The following is a 27448-nucleotide window of genomic DNA, read 5'->3' as shown; positions in this document are numbered from 1 at the left end:
CAGTTTCCCTGGCAACAAGAAGGCCGCTGCTGACATTCGCTTGGGCGCTACCACCTTACCCGCCTCGGGGGGATCTCGGAGCCTCACGTACTTAACAAACATACTTTAACTAAGCCTGTATAACATTGCAGTTGATCAGATATATCAAAAGCGATGATTTAATGGCAGTCGCAGATACATTTTGTCCCTGTCCTTGTGATCCATCTCAACAGTTGATTAGCGGCACCCCCCATTCGCAACTTACGAGCTCTTCCAGAAAAAAACAGACTCGAGCTGTCAAATGCTTGTTGCTTGGGGGAAGTCGGCGCTGGAGAAAAAATAAAAGTGGTGAATTAGCGGCGAAGAGCGAACTCGCGCTTCTGATTCTTTGGACGAAGGGCTGTGGTAACGGTCCACTGAGATATAAAGTCCCTGTATCGTCGCTTTATCGGTTGTTTTGTCTTTAAATTTTCTGCTGTGCTGGTTCGTGACTGTCGGTGTGGCTCGCAGCGCTCGGCCGAGGGCAGATTTCGTGGCGATGAGGTAAGCAGGTGGAAAAAAACTGCGGCAAGTTACTACTGCTGTTGTGTTAACTTGACTAATGTCTTCTCCTCGTTTTCACAACACTCCCTAGTGTGTATCCCCAGGAGTGTTTACAAAATCTGAGGTTCACGATTTAAACCAAGCTGAAGTTGGCTTTCTATTCGCCAGTGCGTTACTGTAATTTTCGGTTCCACCTTAAACGGTTCCGCGCTTAACTTACATGTACCCGCCTCATTATTTTTATTTTAGTGACTTCTTATTTTCATCCGAATCACTTTTGGTTTTCCAGCTTCTTTTTTGACAGTTCTTTCCACCTTAAATGATTCAGCGGTTATATTCTGGCGACTAATGGCACCAGAATGTAACCGCTGCAGAATTTAAGGTGGAGCCGAAAATTACAGGAAGAAGCTGGGGAATTAGAAACCAACTTCGGCGTCGATGTTTATGAAGAGAGTTAATGTAATTTCACTTAGCCAGGCTGAGGTGAATGCCGTGAGCCGTTAAGGTTATCGTTAGCAGGCGGACTAGCAGGGCTACCGTAACGTTAACGGTGAGTTGCTCAGAAACTCTTTACGGCAGAAGTGATTAGCTGGAGCTGCGGTTCGTGGCGGTGCTAACTAGCGGCGTGCTACACGAAGTACAGGAACATTTGAATGCAAGTAAATACGTAAAACTAACGAATTAACCTTATGTCTCATAACTGACATTGTCAAACTTGCTAAGTCACTGTTCTGTACACGAGTTTCCTTATTAACAGCAACTGTAACTACTGATAATACTAGGAATAACTTACATTTCAAAGAAACATCTAGAGATTGCTATGTCAAAAAGATCTGGCATTCATTTTAATGCACCTCTACAACTTTTAAAAAACGTGTCGACGTTATGAGCTTTGAATAAAGTATATTTAAAGCCTTTTACTGCTGTACACGACACTTTAGCATAAAACACATACACAAAACAAAAAATTGGACTTATGGTAACTGCTGATTGTATATGGGTTAGCCTCTAACAACTATATAATAACTGCATAATTATTGTATAATAACAGTATAAGTTGTGTTATACCTAAGTGCCATGTTCAAATACATCTGCAGTGCTTGTTGTGGTTTTAATACAAAATTACTGGTGCCAAAAGTTGTAGGCTCAAGTATCATTGTAAATTAATTATTGCTGTTGTTTATGAAATGTTATTAGTATTATTTTAAATTCAGAAGAAGGCGGTGTCAGCATTAGTATTTCCATGGGTTGTGTTTCAGTTAAGATGAACTCAGAGCTGGTGAAATCTGTTCAGGAAGGTATTTCAGGAAATGCTGTGGCAAATAGGAAGGGTGAGGTTGAGTTAATGTTCATTACTTTAGATTTGTTTTTACTTCAAGTAATGTCCTGCTTTGGATTGGGCTGTGGTGGTGGTGTCGTTTTGGAGAATAACTTTAGTGCAAATTAACTTCGTAAGCAACCAGATGTTATCTGTTGTTATCTTATGTTATGGAATCGTAGTCAAACATTTCCATACTTTCTGCTTAATTGAAGAAACAAGAGAAGAAACTGTTGGGCAAACACATTTTGTTTTCATAAGGTGTTATGTTTACTTGCTGAACACTGACAACTGGCCACTAATAAATCCATTCATGCCTCAGCGTTTAATAGTCAGACACTAATGTCTAGGCCTGCATTAGTTATATATAAAGTTTAATCAGCGTCCATAATATATTTGTAAGCCAAGCCATATTCTGCAAACCGTAACTGATACATCATATTAAATGGGGTTTGTTCTGTTTTTGTCAATGCTGCCCAGTACTGGCCTAATTTAGACATGTCGCCTCTGGCTCACAGCACCCAGTTACAGCTTCATCTCACTACTTGTGCATGTCCAGATAGCCACACTAGTCCTTACTTTATAAACATGTAATTCACTACTATATTTAAAACCATTTAAACAAACATACGATGTGTTTTACTGACACGTAAAACTGCATCACTGCTACACACCCTGTTTCTTAAGACTTTTTTTGTTTGCTGTCTTGGATGACCATTGGTTTCAGTGATCATAGCTAGGCATGTTATCAGAGTAAAGTGGGCGGGTAGGGCCAGGGGCTCATGCAAATGCACATACCCACGCTGAAATGACGGGGCTTTTATTTTCAGCAGTCATTTATAAAGTCAAGTTTCTGCGCCTTATTTTGTTACTGAATATTGAATCTAATTTTGACTTCATCATCATCAGTTTCATTAAGGCTGGATATAAATGTTTTGTTGCAGCTCTATTCATTCATATATTAAGCAACAATTACCAAATGGTGAAACAGATTTTTGTTTCATATCATAACTGAGCTGGGTGCTGTATATGGTTAAAATTTTGTGATCAAACATAATGCACATATTTATTAAAAATCACTTAGTTTATTTACTTTGCTTGATGTAGGACTGATTTAGAGCTATTAATAAAAAAGGGTTCCCAGCATCAAGAAGCAAAACCCATTATAGTCTTAGTGACTTCGATTTGACTTCGATTTAGATTTTTTAGATAAATAGATATTTGTACTACAAAATAAAATGATGTGTTAGTATTATAAGTCATTTGGCTATTGTCACATAGATAGTTGTACAATATACCAGTTACTTAGAGAAGAATATCAATAAAATAGCTTATGTCTTTTCAAAGCCTTATATTTCACTTTTCAGAGCCAATTATTATAGCAGAAAAGCCAGAAACACGCACTGGTTTAGTCCTGCAGTCCCAGTGATTCTGAAAAAGAGCGGCAGGAAAAACACTGGAACACCCACACAGAGCCAAAGGTCAGAATATTGAGCAGTAGAATGTAAAACAGTATCTGTGCCTACCTAAAGCCAGTCACGTCTACTGTTTACACACACGGACAGTAACTATGCATGTCATAAAAACATATGATAGTGCTTTGGAACATCAACAATGGACAAGTTACACATCTGTACATGATTTATTTGATAATAAAACCTTTTTTTCTGAATAAAGACATTAAATTTGCAAATATTATTTTGGATTCATTCACTGCCTTCTGGGTATAGAAGTTATTTTGAGAGAGAAAAACACAATTGCCCCAATTATGTTTTAATCCTTTGGGAGAACGAAGTGAGTTTCATTTAGATGAGTGAGATGATGCCCATCTGAAATAGGGTGATGCATGTGGCCTACTTCCACTGCTGCTGTATTAAACTAGCTTATTGGCTAGTCCAGTAGTAAGCTGAGTATCCACATTCATATCAGGTGAGCAGTGTTGCTCACACTGGGTTACTGCAGAACTGCCTGAGAGAGTAGGAGGATCATTCTAATCAGTTGTTGGTCTGTGATGAAATAAACACCGTAACATATGTGCGTGTAAGTGTATATGTGAACATGAGTAGTTAATAGTATGTATTCTGTAGTACAGTAAGTAGGCCACATGCCTCATCCTACTTTAGATGTGATGCAGAAGAGCTCAGCTGGTATTAAATTTTTATTAAACACAGGCAGAGACTGGCTCAAGGTCAGTAGCATTAATCAATCAAAGTCACATTTATCATTTCAATCAGCAGGAGGCTAGTATATGGGCATGGAAATGGAGTGAGAGATGAGAGAGGCTCTGTTGAAAGACTGGCATTATAGTAGGCTTTGCAGTATCACAGCCAATAACTTACCCTCTTTTCCACCCTCAAGATGTATCAAGAGAGCTGAGCCTTTCTGCATTGATTCTTAGCACATAGTGGCCTTACTGACACTTGGCACCTAACAGTTTACATAAAGCACTTGGGCAGTAGCTAACATGCTTTTAGCTATAGGTTCAATTATAGTTGGGTGGTGTTCACTCAAAATATCTCTTTGCCTCTAACCGAGACCATTGTCTGTTGTCCTCAGCAGTTCCTGTGTCTGCTGGCAGTCAGAATGATTGCAGGTATTAAAGATTTGGCCTGCTTTGCCATCATGAGCTCCGATCGCTGAGAACTGCCCAGGCTGCACTTTAACACAACATGGTCTCTCGGCCACCAGGCCAAGTGATCTGGAGCAGGCTCAGATAGCCTTTAAAAGGTTACAAGCTTTGTCAGGTAGAAAAAAGGCTGTCTATATTGTTGCTAATGGTGCATTCAGTGTAAATTCAAGGAAATATTTTTACCAGGTCTCGAAATTTAATTTAAAAACTTGTTCTATTATTCAATTTCCTTTCACTGTATTATTGTACCAGTGTATATAATTATAGGTCTGTGTGCAAAATTCAGTCTGTGTGCAAAGCATTTAAACTCTATATTTAACGGAAAACAGTACAAAGGCATTTCAAATGTTGCAACTACAACATCAAATAATTTTAAGCATTTCAAAGCAAATGGACCAGTATCAGAGATTTAAATGAACGTTTCTGTTTACATTTAGCTGAAACATTTAGTTTATTACTATGAATATGTTTTCGTTTCTTCAGCGACGGTCAGTTGCTTCAGGATCTGGGGCTTAACCAGGATATATTTTGAATAAGGATTATAGTTTGTGTTAACGTTTGTTTACATAACTCGGGTAAGACCTTACATCTGTCATGGTGTTGATCTTCACTCGATGATAGTGGAAGCAGGCTCTCATGCTGAACATTCTTTTTGATAATTAAGGTTATCTGAATACTGTAATGCTTTTAGGAAACTGAGCCCAAGTGTGATGGTATCAGTATCACTGGTATGTGTTCATGTGGCTTCGCGTTTGATTGTTGCTGGGCAGTCTTAGCCTGATTTCTCTGAAGTGAGTGCTCACTCTCTCTGTTCAGAAAATCTCCCCGGAGTATGTGATTTAATAGGATTTCTGCTGCGTCCTGGTCTGATACAGAATTGGCATACTGCTGTTTGCTCAGAGATCACAGTAGCAGAGTCAGCAGTAAGGTACTTTATCACTGAACTTCCAGTCACTTCAGGAGAAATCCCACTAATGTTGACCAGTTGACATATGCACACTTTTTTCCCTCTTTAGTGGATGATAAAAAAATCAAATAAAATTAGTGATTACAGTTACAGTCAATTAAATAGATAGATTTTTTGTATTTGTTGCAACTGATGTTAGCTAAAGCCGTAATCTAGTAATGGCCAGAGTTCCTGTGGCATCTCAATCAAGATTTTAAAATCAGGTTTTACTAAATTGTTTCACCTGTAGATTGTTCTTCTTGACATTATTTAAAGTGGTTTAACAAATATTCAAACAGTAATTGTAGTATTCGGGCACTGGCACCTGAAAATTTACCCAAGCATTTTAGCACTCATGCACTTCCCTAGAGTCTATTTTTATTTATCTACAGCCACAGTGTCATATCAAATGTGAATAATTTACCTGTTTTATGAAAACAGAGCTACAGTATCTCTTTAGGCTGAATGATATTTTTGCTAAGGCTCTATATTGCCTGTCCAAATTTGCAGCAGTTGGTTTGAAAGAACTTGAAAGCATTTGTGGACAGAGCATGGATAGATGTATTAGGTGTGCTTGACCTTCGTTGTGGTTCATTTCAATGATCACTTGACATTTTAAAATCGGGCAGGCAGCTCATTTTTGTGATGCATCCCAGTGCCTAATGTTTTGTGTTTTATTTTTAAATATATTTACTAGTTTTCTCCTTCTGTTTCCTTACAGACCATTATCAGGAAGTGCCTTTCACACGACTCCCTGTGTAGCTGATCTCTGGTGTCTGTCTGACTGTACCACCCACACTCCTCTCTCTCCACCTCCGTCAGAGCATTAATCCCTCCATCACAGCCATCCCTCTCTCCACCTGACTGGAGCATTCAGTCCACCCCAGAGGCTCAGACGGCAAAGCAGGACAACTAACAGTCGAAACCAGGAGAGCATACAAACAAGAGGAATTTCTTTAAGTGTCTGAAGGAACATGCTCTAAAGAATCATTACACTTAGGAGTAAAAGTACTCAAAGCAGTCAGATGCTCGTCCTATTTTGATTGCCACAGAGCATGTTTCTTTCACTTCTAAATATCCTGTCAGTCAAGAAGACAGATGTGTGATTGACCGCTAGCCTGCCAGTTACAATCTCTGTTTACTATAAATGACTTTACACAACGGTCAGACAGTCTGAACGTAGTGGATAAGTGCCCATATCTGATCATCAGATTTTTGATTGTGTAGTCTTCTTCACTGGACTGTCAGCAACATGTCTGTGGCATTGCCAACTGTGCGTGACACTAAGTGGCTGACTCTGGAGGTGTGTCGACAGTTCCAGAGAGGCACGTGCTCCCGCAGTGATGAGGAATGCAAGTTTGCTCACCCTCCCAAAAGCTGCCAGGTGGACAATGGACGAGTCATTGCCTGCTTCGACTCCCTCAAGGTAAGGAACGCTAAGGGAATGTAAAGTAAGTTTAACACATTGTAATAATTACTGGATGCAAACTGTATGTAAGGACCTTAACACCGCAGGCCTCTGGGATTATGAGGATATAGTCTCTCTCTCGCTCTCTCTCTCTCTCTTGCTCTCTCTCTCTCTCTCAGTTAATCTCTCTGTCCTGAATAGTACTTATCTGTTCTGCTGGATTACTTTGGTAGAGTGCTCCTAGAGCTAAGCAACAGGGGCAAAAATCATAATTGATATAATTATTATCATGTTCTTGCAAGGACATTAAAAATCATAATATTTCGTACATTTTTTATTTTCACATTTTCGGTGTGTATAACATTTCTGGTTAGAAATGTATTTGTATCAACCTATTTTTAGCATCTTCACAAGTTTCATAGAAAAGATTTAAAATCTTGATGATTTGAGCAATATTTAGCAATTTTTCAGACCAATTTTGTGACTACAAATCATGTCCTAATGGGACATATTCAGTATGTCTGGCTTAAAAACTGCTCTTAGTATTCCAGTCTGTCACTTGACAAAAAGTTGACGAGCTCCATGATATTATGTTAAAACAAGCTTCTGATTTGTTCATTGTGGTATTTATTGATAAATTGTGGACAATGGCAGATACCCCAGAGCATGGGGTGCATTTAGGGGTATGTTGTCAGCATATGTCTCTCCAAAATACCAGTATAAGCCTCTGCATCAATGCTACTTTAACATATATGCAGATCACCCAGGCCATGAGCACTGATACACCCCCATACCATCAAAGATACTGGTTCTTGGTAACAGTGTGTATGGTCCTTTTTGTCTATGGCAAGTAAAGCCTGACATCCATTTTTCCTAAAAACTTGCTGAAATATTGACACATTGACAACAGATGAACTTTCAGTCCATCTCAAACTCCAACAGCACTGCTGTGTCTGATCCACTATAATGGAAATGGTCAGCCAGATGTCTTGCTCAGTCTCGGGAATGGAACAAACCTTAGTGCTCAAAATAAGATGTACAGTTAAAGGTGTCAGAAGTGGTGCTTAGGACACAGGAAGAAAGAAGTGCATGTGTTTGTCAGCTGCACTGATTCATAGCAACTTCATATTATTGAGAAAACCATGTGTGCTTCCTTAACTTGGATCATAAGACATCACTTTAGACTGCTCAGCACATGCCGTAGTCGCTACTGACATTAATACACAGGCCTGGTTGTATGCAGGCCTCACACACAGGCAGACCCAGCCCTCAGTCTGGGTGACAGTACACTACCTCCTCTTTCTCAATCATGCCTTGCTGCTCTATCTCCATTTTAACCCTTCCTTTTTATCCTCTGAACTCACCCATCTCTCTCTCTCTCTCTCTCTCTCTCTCTCTCTCTCTCTCTCTCTCTCTCTCTCTCTCTCTCCTTCTGTGCTTTGTTGTAATGTTGTTTGCCTGTGTTGTTTGTGCTGGCTGTCAGTCAGCCTCTGCTTGAAAGCCAGTTCTCTCTCTGAGAGTCTCTGAGGAATTGTGAAGGGGGAGGTGGTAAGCTCAGTGAGCGAGAATATTTCAGACTTTATTTAAAGCTTTTTAGTGTTAATATTTGTGTCCCAGTGAAGGTTTATTTTGTACTTTTATTGTAAAGCACAAAAAATCTCATTACAAAACCTGGCACAATAAATCTCAAAGTCAGCATAGACATGGAAATTGATAGTGTTTAATCCATATTTGAAATGAAATATGAAATCTGTTGAATATATCATCTTTGTGTAAATAAACATTAAGTCCTTTCTTATTGATTGGTGTCTAAACCTTAATTCTCTCTAATCTGATTATAAGACATTAGGCTATTTATTCTGAGATTAAGGCTGAATTAAGATGGCTATTTTTGAAACCTGCAAGATTTAAACGTTTTCCAGTCATTTTCTGCATCCTAAATGGAGCAGTAGGGTTTTCAGATTCAGTGTTATTGTGCAGAGCAGCAGACTCAGTATTCTCTTAGCAGAATAGTCTCTGTGTTCCTTCTCCTTGCCCAGAATCTCTCACTTTCCTTGTGATTCTCCATATCTAGCTGTACGTCTTTCTATCTTTTTGTCTGTATATCTATATCATCCATTTTTCCATCCGTGGTCTGGGAAAGATCATATCCTTTCAGTGATAATATAAATGCTGTGAGACATTTAACATCAGAGGCCTTCAGTTACCTTGGTGTCGTTGCGTCAATATTCTGAACTACATTCCAGAAATTTTTTTGATGGTAAAAAATATTTTGATATTTTTCCCAGCTGTGATTTCATGTCTTCTCCCTTTGGTTGAACAAGTATATGGTTTGAAAAGAACTAAAATGCTTTTTTGCTGGTTTAGGTAAATTCATTATGAACGTCAGCTGCGTTCTTAGCCTTACTGCCATTTTGTAGCATTATAACCATGTTCCACATTTTCATAGAAATCTAAAGAAAAGAAACGGCTGCTGACGTCAGATCACAAGTACGTACATGAAAGAACATGGTCTTCATAATAGTGTAACAGGACATCAGCAGAAGGCCAGTGTTGGTTCAGGTCCTGGGTGGTACATAGCTTAAAGGTCAAAGGTTATTCAGCATCTTTTTCTCTGCAGCACACACCTTTCACTGTGCTACCCCCCCACCACACACACACACATTCAGTCGTGACATTTACCATTACTGCGAATCTCTCTCTCTCTCTCTCTCTCTCTCTCTCTCTCTCTCTCTCTCTCTCTCTCTTCTCTCTCTCTCTCTCTTTCTCTCTCTCTCTCTCTTTATGTGTCCATCCCCCACCTAGTTCAGTGCTAGACTGATGTTTAATTTAATATTTCCTTACTGACATATTTATATCACAGAACAGAAGTCACAGCACATTCAATTCAATTAGTTTTCTTTGTATAGGTCTAATATAATAGACATTCACATTGTTTTAACTGCCGTATAGAGTTATACCTGTAGAAAATAACACAGTAAACATGCATTTTCCTGAATCAATAATATTTCGACTGTGTGCTTATCTTTTCTTCAGGTGTTTTTAGTAATTGTTAAAGTACCTTAGCTGGCCTGTTAGCAAGCCACTTGAGCTCAAGCAAGATTCAAATTTAGTAGCTTTTGTCCAAAATACATACTTATACGTAAGTAGTGTCAGCAGTTTTATAATAGTCTTTCAAATCTATATACAATGATATATTTATCAGTCTTTAGAACTCTTACTGCCATGTTTGCACTGTTCCTATGTGAAACTGATGAACCAAAATGGAGGACTGTTTACACCACTGGTTTCCGTCCCCGACTTTAGCCACGCCCATTTCACGAGGCTATGAGAAATGCAAATGCATTGTGACCGGGCCTTCACAACAAGAGCTCTATTCAGTCTGTTGCTCATTCCAGAAAACATATGTGATAAGACCACGATAATCACAATTAGCAAATATAACTTACTTTACATTTGTTCAGTTGATGCTGATTAATGCTAGTTCCATGTAACATTTTAAGGTATTCCTCACTTTCTGAGCAAAGTGTTTTAGTAATTTGTAGTCATAAACACTCTGCATTGCATATGTAAAATGTAGTCTTTATGTTTTGATAATTAAGTAGTTTCATAGAGCTTTTTCTTATTGGCTGTCGTAACCATTTGTCAGAGGCTAAGTAAAATATATATATCTTTTTGCTAAATAGGTATGTAGCAAATTATTGGTTAGTCATTGTCATATTTGTGAACTGCAGAAAAGATTCCAAATAGAATACAAACCCCATTTCTGGAAAGGTTCATTCTGTTAAGTGCAATAAGACAACAATTGTATAATATTATTACTGTTTCCACAGTTTGGCTTGACTATACTTTATTAATTTAATTATATCTTTAATTTGATGCCCGACACTAAAATATATAGAGTGGAGCCATGATTGCTACAGTGTTATATCACCTTTTTAATCATTTAGGAACTAAAGATACTAAGTGTTGCACATTTGGAGGTGGTATTTTTGCATATTCTTGCAAGACTCCAGCAGTCGGTGGTTGCCCTTGTCTGATTCTCTTCATGGTCAATCCTAATATACGTTTCCATGACCGCGATTAATGCCGTGTCAAGGAAACTTGGTGGCATATGATTGATATATGTCCTTCTTTTTTTTTTTTTTTTTTTTAATAGGGTTTCAGACGAGCTCATGTGGTTATTTATCACAGTAGCCCGAGGGCTTCTCATGAAATGCCTGAGGGGTCAAAGGTCATGCATATTCAACAGTGGTTTCTCACTTTGTACTTACACAGACCGAGGTTTCCGATTCCCAGTCTCTTTTTGCAATATTATATACAGTAGATAGTGAAAGGCCTAATTTCTTTGCAACACTGAAATGAAAAAAACCTTTTTAAACCATTTTTCATGAAGGATGGCACAAATTGGTGAAACATGACCCATCTTGGTGTGCAAAAACTGAGCATTAGATGTATGTTGGTTTTATACCTAGGCATTTCACCCTCACCTGTTAAGAATATATCAAATTGTGTTGAATGTTCTATAAACATTTCACTCTTAATTTACAACCATCCTAATTTTTTTGAGTGTGTTGCAGGCATCATATTAAAAATCTGTTTATATTCACTAAATAAAATAAAGTTGGTCAGCCTAAACATTAAATGTTTTTATTCTTTGTCAGTTAAACAACAACAGTACAGTTGTTCTTTAATGTCAAAAAAATAAATTGAAGTATTACACCATATATATGAGAAAAACATGTAAACTTTGTCATTTAAGTTGTTGTTTTATTTACAAACAACCGTGTTGTCTAAATTTGTACATATCACACATTGTATTAAAAATACAACATATAACAGTAGGAGAGTGTATGACTTTTTGAATGTTAAACATAATTTGAAAAATATCCCTTTTTCTGGTGAAAATTCTGCTATAGTGCGAGTGCACTAAATATGTGTGGTTTGGAGACACTTTAGCAGTGAATTTTGCAGCTTCAGCAGTTCGTATTTTTGCTATATTCTCAGGGCAATGTGAAAAAGTACACACAAATTAGAGTCACTTCTCATCTAAAAACACCACCCCTCTAAAAACACAACTCCTCCCTTGCTGTTTTAGTGGTTATCATAACAACATTAAAGTCTAGAACTGGAAATTCCAGTTTTGTTTCTGTTATGTTTATCTTCAAGTGATTACCATTACTAACGAACAACCTAGAACTAGAAATTCCACTTTTAGAAAGCGGTAGTCTGTGTGAAGTAGCATTCACTCTAATTCAGAGGAGGTGAGAGGCTCTGTTAGGCCTTAACATTATAAATTAATCATTGTATTATGATAATTGACCAACAAATCGTCTGTGTCTGTATACTGTCTAACAATTTGAAATACATTTGTAACATTTCCATTAAAATTCTTTTATGAAGACTGTAGTTCATTAGGATTGAATACACATCAAATATCAATAGCAATATTTTTTGTGGCATTGATTATAGTAGTAAACATATTTTACAGATTAAGAGTTAGTGACATAAATTTACAATTAAATGAAACAAAACATAAACATGTATGTGTTTTTCCACTATTAACCTAATAATGATTTGATATCTCTTTATAACACATAAATAATTGCATTAAGAAAATTATGAATAAAAGTAAAACTCTATAATGTGCCAAAATATTGAATTTTAATAATCAGCAAGACACCGCGACCCTGAAATTGTTTAAGCGTAAAAGAAGAACATGATCATCATCATCAGCAACAACAAAAAAAAGTATTTCTCAAGTTATTAATATGAAAGCCTCTTCCTAATCTGCCATTTTTTTGAACGATCTTTACTCCCGTTTGGTTTGACCTCCACAGTGGCGCAGCAGGTAGTGTCGCAGTCACACAGCTCCAGGGGCCTGGAGGTTGTGGGTTCAATTCCCGCTCCGGGTGACTGTCTGTGAGGAGTTGGTGTGTTCTCCCTGTGTCCGTGTGGGTTTCCTCAGGGTTTCCTCCCACAGTCCAAAAACACACGTTGGTAGGTGGATTGGCGACTGAAAAGTATCCGTAGGTGTGAGTGTGTTGCCCTGTGAAAGATTGGCGCCCCCTCCAGGGTGTTTTCCTGCCTTGCACCCAATGATTCCAGGTAGGCTCTGGACCCACCACAACCCTGAATTGGATAAGGGTTACAGATAATGAATGAATGATTTATTTGACTGTTTTCAGTACCAACAAATGATATGTCCTTCCTCATCTTAGTAATTTAATTGTCGTTATTTGTGCTTTTGCATCATTTAATAACACACATAGACACACACGCATTTCCAAAACAGAAGCTGTCACATGAACCATGAGAATGCCCCACCTCAACTCTCCTGAAAGAGAAGCAGATTCTGTTTAATGCACTCTAATGTATTAGGCCCCTCTGAGCTCTCACTAAACAGTTAATGTTATCTGGCTAAGCTATAATACTTTTCAGTCTAATTCAATACAGATAGTTGTGTGTGTTTGAAAAAAAGGCATTCTTCCTCACAAAGAAGTGCTTTATTGTGGAACCACCCTGTCAGCTGACTCAGAACACACACTCGTGCACACTGTAGTTTAACACCAGAGGACATAAATTCAATCAAACTGCAATATAAGTGCTTGGATCCTTATAGGGCCTCAACCATTAGCTTATTATATATATGTTAGTGCCTGGCAGAAAGTTAAAGGTTGTGAGCCTTTTGGAGTTCACACATGAACTAGTCTGTTCAAATTGGGCCTAAGAGAACCACAATTCAGAACCACATTCTGAAGCGTGATGACACAAACAGTTCATTCTAGTGTGCTGCTGATTACAGAGAGGTCATAAGAAGAATCGGTGGCTCATTTGTCAAAGAGCTTAATCAATGTTAACTTCCTCAGGGAGGGCTGAATCCCGGACAGCATTATGAGTCTGTAAAGTCTGAACACGGAATGGATAGTCATTAAGGTAGTTTACCAGGAAGAGATTTGAATGAGTTTACTAATCCTAATCTGTTTATGAAATTAGTTGTGTTTGCTGGCATTCATAACCTTTAATTATTTTGTTTGTATTAACAATGGGAGGGAAAAATATGGGTCTTCCATTTATTTATAGTACAGGCTCTCATACGTTACTGAAAAAACAGGACTGGTGTTGGAGTTGGTTCTGCATCACTTGCAGCTTTACTTTTGTATAACCCATTATCCAGTCTGTCCAGTACACAACTGCTGACTGCAAAGGTGGAATCTTTCCAAAGAGCATGGGATGTGAGTTAACGCACACACATACCCAAGCACACACTGACCGTTTCAGCTTTTCCTTTCATGTACTCTTTGCAGTCCAGTTCAAAGCTGGGGTATTGACTGATGTGACAGCATATGGATGCCAGGGCTCTGCTACCATCCAGTCAGTCAAATGTTTTCGGTTTTGACCTATTCACTCTGGTGTGTCTAATATGTGTTGTGCTCTAAAAGCCCCAGTGTACAGACTTGTCCTCAATTTGCTTAGTGTTAGTACTTTTTAGCTGCAACAGACTGGTTGTATGAATCCTTTGCTTTTCTACATAAGGAGATAACATTATCATATTTTCATATTCAGCTTCTTTGACAAATGTTTTCTGACACTATCTGTCATGTTACTTCAAAGGGCCATTATTAACAGCAATACAGTAAAAAAAGCTTACTCAAATGTTTTTCAGTGGATGTTATATATACGTATGATATCATAAACCTGGAGGCTATTTTATCCTTGCATAAGATCCACCCAGAAAACATGAGTGTGCATTTCTCTTATCTGGGTGCTTTGCATTTCAGGGTCGTTGTTCGAGGGATAACTGTAAATACCTTCATCCGCCATCTCATCTGAAGAGTCAACTGGAAATCAATGGGAGGAACAACTTGATCCAGCAAAAGACAGCTGCAGCCATGCTGGCCCAGCAAATGCAGTTTATGCTCCCGGGATCCACCTTGCCTACTGTGGTATGCACTAGCTTACTCTTCACCGCTTCTATCGAATCTGATGTTTGGTGTTCTATACACCCTCATTCTCAAGCCTGCACTCTGGCTAAGCTGATCTACTCAATACCACATCAATGTCACTGCAGCACTGAGAATGATCCACCTCCCAGATCATACCTGCTCTGTGGAGGTCCTGAGAAACAGGTGGACTGCAGTCTGTAATTGTAGAACTACAAAGTGCTCCTGTATAGTCATTGAAGCTGATAAAATGGACAGTGAGTGTAGATAGAAAATAGATGTTCTTAGTCCACTGATCATTCTGTGTGTGTGTGTGTGTGTGTGTGTGTGTGTGTGTGCGGGTGAATTTTACAGTAAATGTAACCTACATGAAAATAATTTAGAAATAACTCTGATACTGGAAATTAATATTTTCAGCATCGTTTCTTGGAAGAATTGCAGAAGCAGACTTGTTTATCCACAAACAGCCAAAGTACCCAAAAGTGGTTCTTGCCAGATTATAGGTGAAACGTAGAATCCTGGCAAGCAAGCTTATCTCAGCTTGAATTCTTTGGCACGTTCCTGCTCTTCAGCTTGGATAGAGTTTGGAATTTAAGGCCCTTGAAAATTATATAAAGTAAGAAATATTGCTGTATTTTTCCAGTGATTATAGTCTGATTTTAGTGTTTTTGTCTCGACAGTCTTCTTTTCCCATTAGTCAGAGTTTGGGGCCAGGGCCCGGGATCAGCTATTCCCCCTACCTCTCTTCTGTCCCTCATGGGATGGGGCTGGTTGCAACAGAGATGCTCCCAAGCAACTCAGTGATTGTCTCTGGAAATCCTACAGTAGCAGTGCAGAGCTCCAACTCATCATCTTCTCAGAAAGCACTTCGCTCTGACAAGTTGGAGGTACATACATGCACAAGAGTAGCCTCTTTTATTCATTTTAAAGCACACATAAGTGATACACAAATGCATGCATTCTAATATTTTTTGGGGGATACATTTGCATTCTAGCTTATGCATCTACCTGGAAATAAAAACCAAAATGCAGCAACACTAAATGATATCAATATCTAGATACTAAACGTGGCTTTTCTGATAAAATAAATACAGAGATATGTTAATACCATTTTATGTCGCGCTCATGAGAATGGCCCCCTATGCTTTGTATGTGTAGGTGTGTAGAGAGTTCCAGAGGGGCAACTGCTCCCGAGGAGAGACAGACTGTCGGTTTGCCCACCCAAGTGACAGCCCCATGATTGACAGCACTGATAACACAGTAACAGTGTGCATGGACTACGTGAAGAGCCGCTGCTCTAGAGAGAAGTGCAAATACTTCCACCCTCCTGCTCATCTGCAGGCACGCCTCAAAAGCTCTCAGAGCACCCAGAGCACTGCTGCAGCCGCTGCTATGGTGAGGCTTGGTAAACACAAACACTCTGAAAACACACATTACACCCTATACAGAAGACTCAAAGCATCTCCTAGAGCCAAAAAAAAAACACTGCTGCTCTCCCTGCTGGGCTGGACTTTAGTACATGTGCACACATATACAAGTACATACAAGACTCAAAACCTCCCACAGCATCCAGAACACTGCTGCCGGTGAGCGGAGATTTACCCCTTCAAGCATACCAATCAAATCCCCTCAACATAAACACATTGTCACTACTTTATATCCATTTAAAGCATAAAATAGCAACTACTTTTAGACCTGGCCACTGCTCATGCTTCATTAGTTAGTATTAAACATAGTAGATCTCAAAACATGGGACGTATTGTTGGTGTGTTTATGAGAAAATATTTAACACCATAATTTTAGTAATAACAGGTAAGCTCTTAATTGTGGTCTTGCTGAAAGACTAATGAAGCATCATCAGTATTTATAGTTCCATGCTGGTGTTTCTGCAGCTCTTGTTTTTAACAAAACTGTGCTTAGGGCTTAACAAATATAACAATGATTAAACCTGTTTTGTTTGTGTGCATGCATATTATTTATGTAGTAAACAGCATTCAGATTATTTCATTTTTTTGTGTTTTTTTTTTTCTTCTCACCTCTCCACAATGCAATGCTGTTCCCATGACGCACCTGTGCTTGCTGTATGTTAATACGCTTGACTCCCATTGGCCCACTGCCATCATGTGTTGGCTGCGTGCTGTGTGCAGACTCAGTCAAGTGCCAAAGTGCTGAAGCGACCCCTCGAGGCAACTGTTGACATGGTACTTCACCTTTCACCTCTGGCTTTGCATGGTCTTAAATCACTGTTATTGTACTGTGGCCACTCACAGATTTGATTTTGCTTCCTCATTTGAAATAAAGTAAAGCTCATCCTCTACGTGTGACATCGTGTACCCTCAGCTAAATATTTACCACCAAATCACTTACAAGCCTAAGAGCTCTTATTGGGTAGATGTATGTTTCAGCCTTTTAAAGTACTCATAAGATGGTAAAATGTAAGGGAAGTTTATTTTGTTTAGTTGTAGCTTTCACTGTAAACATCACTCAATATATTTTATATTCATTTTCATTCTCTTTCTCTGTCTGGCTCTTTCTGTCTCAGGCATTTCCTCACAGTATGTTGCAGCCGTTGGCTAAACGAATGGCTCTGGAGAAGAGTGGAGGACCAACGGGTTTGTTGAACCCCAGTGTTCTGCACTACCCACAAGCTCTCACCAATACACCACTGCAGCCTTCTACTGCACTCTTCCCTACAGGTATAAACACAAACCGAGCATTACCCATGCACTCAGATTCTATTCAAAATCACACTGCAGCATGATGCACTTACACTCAGTCTGGGTCCACCTTACTTCAGTCTCTGTTTCATTCACATTTGTAAAGCTCCTCACAGATCCTCAGCTACTCTTTCCACTCCATGAGTTTGTGTGTGTTCACCCTCCTATCTTTACCAAGGTCTGTATTATGTGTACAATGAGCTTTGGCTTCTGTGATTCAGAAGCATGTAAATCAATTAGTAACTTAATGGCTGTATTAATTCTCTTTCCTCTCCACTGCTGCTCCAGGCTCAGTCTTGTGCATGTCTCCTGGACCTGGCATTGGTATGTTCCTTTTGCTTTTTCTCTGTGACATTCTCTAATGACCTCTCTGTCTCTCCCCTACTCTCATCTTCTATCATGCTAAAATAAGTATGACTACACTTCACAGTTGTTTGAAATAGTCTTTTAAGCCAGGGCCTCTCAAATTGCTTGTTAGTCTTAGAATCCATACCATTCGAAATGTGAACGAGCAGTTATCTGATATATCCAACCAGCTGCGTTGTTGTTTACCCTGTTGATATTCTTCCCTTTCCTTCAAAGACGGAATCCCATTCTACGCATGCCATAAACCTTTACTTATGGTAATATAACCAGTACTAATGGTACTATAACCACGGATTAGGAGCTGGAGATCCAGTCACAATTAATGACTGGTTAATTGGGCACACTAAATTCAGCTCTATATAATTGGACAGTCCGGTGATTGCTGTGTTGGGCATTTTGTTTTGCTTTTAGACAAGGATTCTGACATTGTTTGTCTGATTTTATATTGTAGACTAGTTTTACAACATTTATTTCACAAATGTCAATTCGGCAAAGCTTAGTAGCCTTTAGTCACGGCTGTCTTAAGACCAACATCTAAGATTCTGAGCTTTATGAGGTTCAGCTTAGAATGCTGTGTGTTTATATTCACATGCATGTGTTGGTTTCTGTTAGTTATGAATTCGGGACATTGCTCATATTACTGCGTTAGTCTTGCAGGTCAGATATGATCTTGTAACAATCCTTTAAGTTTTACTCAGATGAAATGTGTTCTCCACACAACACACATCCCCAAGCTTGCCCATGCTGCCTTACATTATAACTCTGGGCTAATGTCAGAATATAGCGTACCGCCGCTCGTTATCAGAACCAGTTTACAGGACGTCTGGCCACTTCCTGTTTGCCCATTGTCTGCTCACTGGCTGAGTAAAGCAGTTTGCACTCACAGAAGTAATGAATATGCATAAGACACTGTGTAAAGGCGCTAAAAATATATTATCTTTATTACATTATTACATTAGTTCAATATTACGCAGTAAATTCTCCATTGTTAAATCCACTCTATTAGTGTTAAATTAACTCTGTTAGTGTAATAATTTAACACTCTCACTCTCATAGTGTTGATTTAAAACTGGAGAATTTACTGTGTATGGCACTTGGCAAGAGAAAATAATCCTATCCAATAATCAATAAAAAAAATGCAGTCACACATGGGAAAGATTTAATGCAGTGTAAGTATCTCCAATCAAAGATTTCCTTCCTTCCTTCTACCTCTAGTTTGTGTTTTGCCTTAACAAGGCATAGAGTGGGTTTATAAGTCTCCATGCATTTACTTTTTACCAATATGTTGCTCAAACTTTATCAGTGTTATCTTCAGTCTTCCTTGTTACAAAATCAAATCATGCCTACAGTTACCCCATAGTGATTTCAGTTTAATACCCAAGCATTTTTTCTGTTCTCACATGAAATCATGGGATAAAATGTGTGTGTGTTTAAGCAACTGAAATAACAGGACAGTAATTACAGTATAAATAGGTTATCTTACATGTTCATACTTGTCCCTTTTCTGCTTCGCTTGTTGTCTGCATGCCATCTGCTGGTCTGATTTAACAGTGGCTTTATTCTTTAGAAGATAGAAACACACACACACACACACAAGCACGCATGCACGCATACATATCCCACACAATTCTGTGGTTACCGTAACGCTGCTCCTCCTTGTTCATTGCTTCCATGGTTCCCCTCCTGAAAAAAGTTCCCATGATGCTCAGTGCCCCGCCCGCTACTGCCTCCGCTCCTGCTGCAAGCCCCTACGCTGCTGCTGCTGCTGCTGCCGCCGCGGCAACCGCCAATCAGGTTTGCTCCTTTAAAAGCTCTCTCTCTCACTGTGCCCACCCAATTAGTTCTAAACAAATGCTGACCTACAGCAGTACTTTCTTTTATGTAGAAAAGACATCTCTGTTTTAGCACAGCCCCATTTAAACATATATATTATCAAGAAGTGTTTCCTGATATTTGTCTGGTTGCTTTTCCAACGCAGGTCATGCTCATCTAAACAGGCAGATGGCCGTCATCTCATTACATTTTTGTAGCATATGGGTATAAACCAGTTGCCATGGGAAATTTGGCCTATATATTCATTTAAGTGGGGGTGTGCGCCCCTGCTTTAAGATTTCATTAGGCTTTAGAAGCCTAGCCCTTGCTCAATCTATAGAGCGATTTGTAGTTTTGGTCAGTAAATTGCTTCTTCCACCTCAGACAGTCACAGCAACTGTTTAGAGCTCCCCTTTCATGCACTCTGTAGTTATGTTCTGCTGCTTCATTTATGTCATTGTTTTGCATGTGTTCGCCTTTATTGAGCTGCCCTTGTTATTGGCACAGTTTCACTGGTTGGAGGTGGAACAAGAGTACACAACTCAACAGATGGACTCAATAATTTGTCATTAAAACAATTATGGTTAATCACAAGGATATTTGTGGTTTTATGAAGCTTGTATTGAACAGGGAGTGTTTAGCAAATTCATAATCCATGTATCACTGCCCTCTGCTGGTCACTCCACAGGCTCTTGCTGATACCTCAGCTTATAAATAAAGAATGAAGTTGTATGTCTGAGGTCTGTGTAACGTTTATCAGTTCAATATCGTAATCATTTGAGGCTATATACAAATATAGGAAACTGGGTTTAAAACTTCATTTTTTATTTTTTGCATTTGGTATAGTAAGGAAAGAAATGGGACTTCCTTTGTTTTGTTTTTTTCCCTTTACTGTCTCTTGTAATGAAAGTGATTGGACTGTACCATCACAGCAGGGGAGACATGCTCTCTGAACGTAAACCATACCGGTTAAGGGCCAAAATTATACAGAAACACACGGAGCAGCAGTGTCATCATTTACTCGGCCACACTGCAGTCAAACAATCTACACTTATCTGAAACTCAGTCATACCAGCTAGGCTTCTCTGTGTGCATCTATGATGTGTTTCTTGTGGAATATCACAGAAAACGGGACTCCAAACTTTACTGGGCTAAAAATAAGTGATATTACCCTTAAACAAGAGCAAACCCCAGAACCTGAATGAAATTCAGTGTTCCAGTTATTTAAACATCTAGTTGTCATCATGTGTGTACCCTATTTATGTGTATTATGTAAATGCTGACACTGCTGCTCTGTGTCTGTGTTTAATATTGGCCCTTGAGTACAAAGACATTATTCACTGTTTGGGTTAACATGCAGAGAGGTACAGCAGGTTGGTCTCCTCTGATGTGATGGTACAGTCCTATCACTTTCATTACAAAACGTACAAAGCGTTGTTTTTTTATTATTCTGAAATTCTGATTTTGAGGAACAAACATTTACAAATTGGAATAACAAAGGAAAACCAGTTCTTTTTAAAATATACCAAATAAAAAAAAAGTTTTAAACCCAGTTTCCTATATTTGTATTTAGCCTCAAACAATCAGGAAATTAAACTGATAAACATTTCACAGACCATCTGAACCAAGGTATCGGTTTTTAAATCTCTAGACACACCAACTCCGACCCATCAGTTTGTTAGCAGCCCTTACTCCCTGCAAAAACTAATTTCCTTTCAGAAGGTTGCACCTTCCTCCCACTGATTTACAAACGCCTCATCACAACCTTCAGCTCAATCAACTGTCAGTCAAAAGATAGAATGTTTTGCTGGGCCTGGATTTATGTTGGAATAAATGTCAGGTTATATGTGGATAGCACGTTACAAGAAGAACCCAACTTCAAGAAACTTAGCAGTGAACAGGACAATGAATATTTTATTTTCATATATCATATTGTCTATGAAAGTTTTTGTATGCTTATTTATTACATATTGAATTTTAAAATGAACTCTGACACATCCCACATTATACGTGTGACAAATTTCCACGGCATATAAAGAAATTCTGTCCTCCTGTCACGCAGACTGTACAGCTTGACATATTAAGTAATACAGAAAATACATATTTATGAGGTGTGTTCTTTATTATAATGCGTGCCTTCTTATACACAAATAGGCCTACACACTTACACAGACACCTATATTTGTAGTATATTCACTTGCATCTAAAGGAAAAGATCTGTGCTTGGCCATGCTTTCTCAACTATATTAATTTTAAGAATCCAGATGATTTATTACTTTATGTTTCTGCATTACATAATTACATTTGATTTTATATTACATAATTATGCATATGTAATTATATAATGAATCACGTAGTTATGTAATGCAGTGCACTGGTGTTCAATATACATTCTGTATTGACAGCTTTGAGTCTAAACTTTCTCTACTAATATTTCCATTTGTTTTGATGTGAAAAATGTACAAAAAGCACTGTTTGCACAAGAAGAGCTTATAATCAAATCAAATCATACAAGGTCTTGCATGCTTTTTAATGCTGCAAATGGGAATTATATATAAGGTTTATTAAGATGTGTACACCATTGGTGACCTAGCAGCATTTTTACGTTTTATAGAATTTTATATGGATTATGAAATTGCACTCCAGTTAAGGGGCTTTAACAAACTCGTATGAATATATTGGATATTATTCTACTTACTGCACTTACAAAGTAAAAGCAGGACACATTTATTTAAAACTGCTTTCATTGTTAATTTATCCTTTATCCTTAATTTACAACATTTGTTTACAACCGAGTAATAAATTACAACGATCTCACATTACACACTGCAATACCCATAGCAGACTGTGGAACATGTCACATTTCCATTTCATATATTGTCACTGTCCAATGAAAAACATGTATCCCCTTGTTTGTCAATTGTTAATCTACAGCATTGTTTGAAAATTTCATGATGAATGGAGCAAAAACATAAAAAAGCTTCAGAATGACCTGGAAGAAAATCTTTTTTATATTGACTTAAATTGAAAGTAAAGAAGGGGTTTTCCTTCTCCTGTAAAATTTTGGAGACACGTGGTTTTAATTGGACAGCAGATATCATTATTTGCAAGTGTTTTTTCATAATTTTTTATCAAAATTTGTTTTTCATTAGTGCTGCTCAATGTTAGGGAAAAAAATGTTTGCCTTTTTTTCTCTAAAATTTAAATAGTGATGTCACAAATGTTAGGACTTTTCACCATACGTTTTTAATAGCTCTAATAGGATAGAAGGAATAATTCTGGAATGCTAAGAGTGAATTTGTAGGGGAGTGCATCGGCATAGAATATAAAAATAATAATAATAAAACCCAAAAGACCAAATGTAGAAGCAGGTGAGGGCTGTGAATACAGTTCTGAAGTGGGAAATTAGATAGTTCAATAGAATTCGTATGACATTCTATCACCAGTCCTGGCAAAATCCAGCTGGTCAAGAACATCTGGGATTGTCTCTTTGCTGTGCCTGCAGAGCCTGCAGAGCCTGCAGTTCACTCACTAGCAACAGACACAGTGTATTTAAGAACTCCTTCACTGGAGTAAATTATATAATATCATACAGATGTCTCTTGTAGATTAATCCTGTCCAAAAGTCCAGTTTTGTCAGCTCACTCATTGACCCAGAGTTAGTGGCAAGTTGAGTGCCTAAATGGTTTTTAACTCTTTGAGGCATGTTTAGCTATGTTTTCTCTGTACTGGAGATCATTATAATTATTAGAACATTGCTTAAAGCAGAGGATTTTAGTGTTTTGTAACTTTTATTCATTTGAAATGTTTTGGATAATGTTACTTTCAACATGGTTTTTTGTTCCCTTTACAACAGATCATTTTGAAATAGAGCAAAGGAGTGGGACAGAGTGCCAGCGCAACATACACACACTCCTTAGACAACAAGTGTGTGGATACAACATCTTCAGCTCACCAGAACTACAGCTACATGCATGCTGATACACACACATACACATATAGTCTTACCATTAGATAACGCTTATTGGATTACATTTGAGGAATATATCTTACAAATATATATATATATATATATGGAGTATATACATAAACAAGTAAAGAATTAAAGTGATTCTAAGTATACATTTCTAGGAGAGGTTTACTGAAAAAAAAAATCTTAATTTTTTGCTTGTAAATTTTAATACATTATATAATTATACAGATTTACACAGTACTATCACCAGTGTTGAGTAGGAGTTAATTCAACACTTATTTTACTGTGTGAGTTTATTTGCACTTTTTTAAAGGCAGTGTCTTGAGAAAGACTATTAGAATCCAATTGTGAGGAACGCTCTCTTTTAGTTGAGCACATAGATATTAATGTATGAGAGTTTACCTGTGTGGACAGGCTGCAGGGACTGACTGGACACCCTAGTGCCGAAGCATGTCGAAGCCATGCAGAAGGATGGCAGACAGTTTGTCAAAACCATACAAGAGAATGGTTGACAGCATGCAATACACAGAAGAAGGACAGGAAGAGCTGATCTCTCTGCTACACAGCGCCACCTAATGCCCTGAGCAAACACTTCTGCGACTTAGCAGCATGGACTGAGAAAATGGCTACTCTTGTTTGCCAAATTACTGGTAGGTACAGGAATAAACAACGTTTTGACCTTTCATAGTGGCCAAAAAATAATAGTGATACATGAGCCCTTTAAGACTTGAGTGTGAATCTAAAGTTCTTTTTAATTTCTTGAGTTGGAAATATTGAGTGAGTCATTATTTTGCCAGAGTCGATGCTGTTCTCTTGATACTGTGCCATTGGAAAAGAGTGAAAACCATAGAGAGAATCTAAGAGACAATTATGTGCAAAAGTGTGACTTAGCGTGTATGTGTGTCTGTGTGTACAGTTATGTAGTTTAACATTAGTAAGCCTGTGCTCCACAGCTAGACTCAGGGTCTGGAATTCCCAGGACTTTGAGCTGAATTCGGTTGAGCTGAGTTGTGCTGAGTTAATCTTGTTCCTAGTTTATGCTTTTGTTTTCGTATTTATTCTGTTATAATTCTGTATAAGTGCCTAACAGAGTTCCTAACTAGCATCTAATGGAGACAAATGACCTGTTCATGTTCAGTTATGTTGCTGCAATGTGTCAATCTCACAAAAAAAAACAACTAAAAAAAAAAGGCTTAAAAAAAGATTGATGTCATATACTTTAAAAGAATGGTTTAGTCCTTGATGAAAACATAAACAAAGCCAATTTGTGACTACTTAAAAACCTTAAATGATATTAGCAGGATTCTGCAGGCCCACTGTGTTGCTCCTGTTTTCTCAGCTCTAACACATGACTCAGCTCATCATATAATTATCAAGCCCTTCATTGGCTGAATCATGTGATAGTAAAGGGAAAGCTGCAGGCCAGTGGCTCTAAAGCTGGAAAACACCTGCTGTAGTGAATGCACAATTATCCCTGGTTGGCACTTCAGTGCCTAATAAGTAATGATTGCAGATTGAATAAGTTTTATAATCCTTGCGTATTGTTTCCAATCCCTTTCTTAAATTTCAGTTTCCTTTTATGCTTATGTTCATCTTTACATTTATTTGATTTCTTAGAAAAGCATCAGAAGTGTATTCGGTTACAACAGTGTGTTTAACATATACTCAACATACTGCTTAATAGCTCTTATTAACTAAGATTTACACCTTCATTTAAGAAAAGCAGTAATTTCTCAACAATTTTCAGTTTTATTTCAGATATTTTCTCTGTGTATGTTTGTGTGTTTTCAGGAGTGTTTTAATTCAGGGCGGAGATATAATGCCATGTGAGAACTTAGACAATCTTCAGTTTAGATACACAAAGGCACTGCTTGAATTTTTATGTTGTGATAAGATATATGAGAACTATTATGTAATGTTGCGGTATTGATTGTTGTTAATGGACCATTGTTGTATTCTGTTTTGAGATGAATGTAATTTATTTGAGATAGGGCCTGGTTGTTCTCATGAGGTTTAAAGGCCAGCTCAGTCCAAGCTCCCTCATCAGAGTCACTTGACTTGTGAAGGAAGAGTAAAGGGCTGGACTCCACTTATGGTGGGCTACAGTGTACTCAATACACAGGGTTAAGCGTTGCTTTGGTTATTACTGAAAGTACGTTGTTGATACTGTTGTGAATCTAATACTTTAGAGTAACAAAATAGTTGTTGACTGGTTGGAAACATAGAAGTGTGTATCTACGGATGAGGTGTCCTTTTTGTCAAAGAGGGAAACTTTGCGGTGAGTAAGTAGCCGGCCCAGAGGAACAGATAACCGGTGCCATTAGCCTGACACTCCACCAAAGGCCAGGCTGGAAAAGTGCTCATATTTTGTCAGACTAAATATATACATTGCATTTCATTTTATAGAGGTTCACTTTCGTGTGCTAATATTTTAGAGCAGTACTAATTTGTTAATGTGACAGTTCAGAATTGCTATGAATAAAACTGTGTTTTTGTAAGTGATGTTACATTCTTTTTTAAGATGATAGGATAAGTAAGATTTTTCCCTACTACTGGAAAAATACTTAGTTTCAATGCCTTATTGTCATGATGGACCATGCTATTGAATTGAAAGTATGTTAGTCTTAAGATACTCACTTATTCTACCAAAAAAATAAAAAAAACAATAACCTAAAGTCAAGGTATTTGTTATGTCCTGATAGAATCCTACATACAGAAACTGTTATTAAGCAAAGTAGAAATACTATAAGAAGAGTCTGTCATCACTCACTTGACTGTAAGAATCAAACTTAACTGATATTATGGTTGTGGTCATGTTCAAGATATAAGCATAAAAAAATGTCCAAACTTCTGTTCCTGTGGGGAATTCAGCCGGATGCTGTGTCAGTGCTGAGCTCATGTTTTATTGAATATATGAATGTGGCCCATTTATGTGTCAATGTATCTTCTGCTCTCTTGGTATCAGTCTGGTGGACAAGAAATTCAGAATGTGATTTCTCTCTTGACTGTTGAAAAACTTTCTGGACAGGTTTTGAGGTTGGTTAGTAGTCTCTTCACATGTGATGTTTGCCTTATCTTCTATGTGATGCTCTTAACATTTCTTGTCTTTAAGCGTTCTTTAAAAGCTTTTTTTGTAATACAGATGATTGTATCTGATCTCCTAATACATAACAATGTATTTCCCTTGAGGAATATTCTCTAACAACCTGATGCTAAAGAGGTGACAGTTGAAAGCGACAGACACAACAAATTCTACTTTGATGGCCATTAATCTTGTTTCTATTCTGATGCCTGTTCTCCACAACTGAAGTGAACAAGTGGGCTACGATTCATTAAATAGGATGGAGGCTGGAAGTGTGGAGAACAGACGTTCAGATCATAACGGTTTGATACAAAGTGTTAGTTTTCTCACCTCCACCCTGTTCCATAGGCTCCATACAACACCACTTTTGGGGGAGGAATCACAGACAGTCGAATTCAGAGCTGAATGATTCCAACACACATTATAATATCCTTTTAGGACTTTTTCTATGCTATTTTATGTAAAATTAAGTAGGTTTTTGCTTTGGTTCCCTAAACATACAGTATGTAAACTGTATTGTCACAAAAATAAATAAAATCTTTTAATGAGTTCCATGGTTTGGTTTTTTTTCTGTGACTGTATTATTGTTGTAAACAGGTAGCAGCTATTTAAAACATTAGGTTTTTTTTTCTCCACACAGGTTCATCCTAACTACTGTCGTTATCAGTTCAGTTTGAGGTACCAACAAAATTATCTAGTCTTTAATGTCACCTTTGAATACAAGATGTTTAA

The 27448-nt window shown here is 37.9% G+C and overlaps 1 protein-coding gene across 8 annotated transcripts; it reads left to right on the top strand.

Annotated features, from left to right (window-relative positions):
- Positions 1-286: 286 nt before the first annotated feature.
- On the top strand, positions 287-27259 carry mbnl2 (muscleblind-like splicing regulator 2). Of its 8 annotated transcripts, XM_066686106.1 has the most exons (10): positions 287-522; positions 6137-6841; positions 14605-14769; positions 15447-15653; positions 15925-16161; positions 16914-16967; positions 17309-17462; positions 17772-17807; positions 19543-19643; positions 23518-27259. In XM_066686106.1, the coding sequence occupies exons 2-10, from the start codon at positions 6668-6670 to the stop codon at positions 23530-23532; spliced, it is 1143 nt and encodes a 380-aa protein (XP_066542203.1). In that variant the 5' UTR covers positions 287-522; positions 6137-6667; the 3' UTR covers positions 23533-27259. The 8 variants fall into 8 exon arrangements, with proteins under 8 accessions (XP_066542203.1, XP_066542205.1, XP_066542199.1 ...); XM_066686108.1 differs by lacking the exon at positions 17772-17807; XM_066686102.1 differs by lacking the exon at positions 19543-19643.
- The last annotated feature ends 189 nt before the right edge of the window (positions 27260-27448 follow it).

Source organism: Hoplias malabaricus, chromosome 12 (genome assembly GCF_029633855.1).
Source record: "Hoplias malabaricus isolate fHopMal1 chromosome 12, fHopMal1.hap1, whole genome shotgun sequence".
Lineage (NCBI taxonomy): Eukaryota > Metazoa > Chordata > Actinopteri > Characiformes > Erythrinidae > Hoplias > Hoplias malabaricus.
The sequence above is the reverse complement of the archived record's forward strand: the minus strand, read 5'-3'. Positions and strand labels throughout refer to the sequence as shown.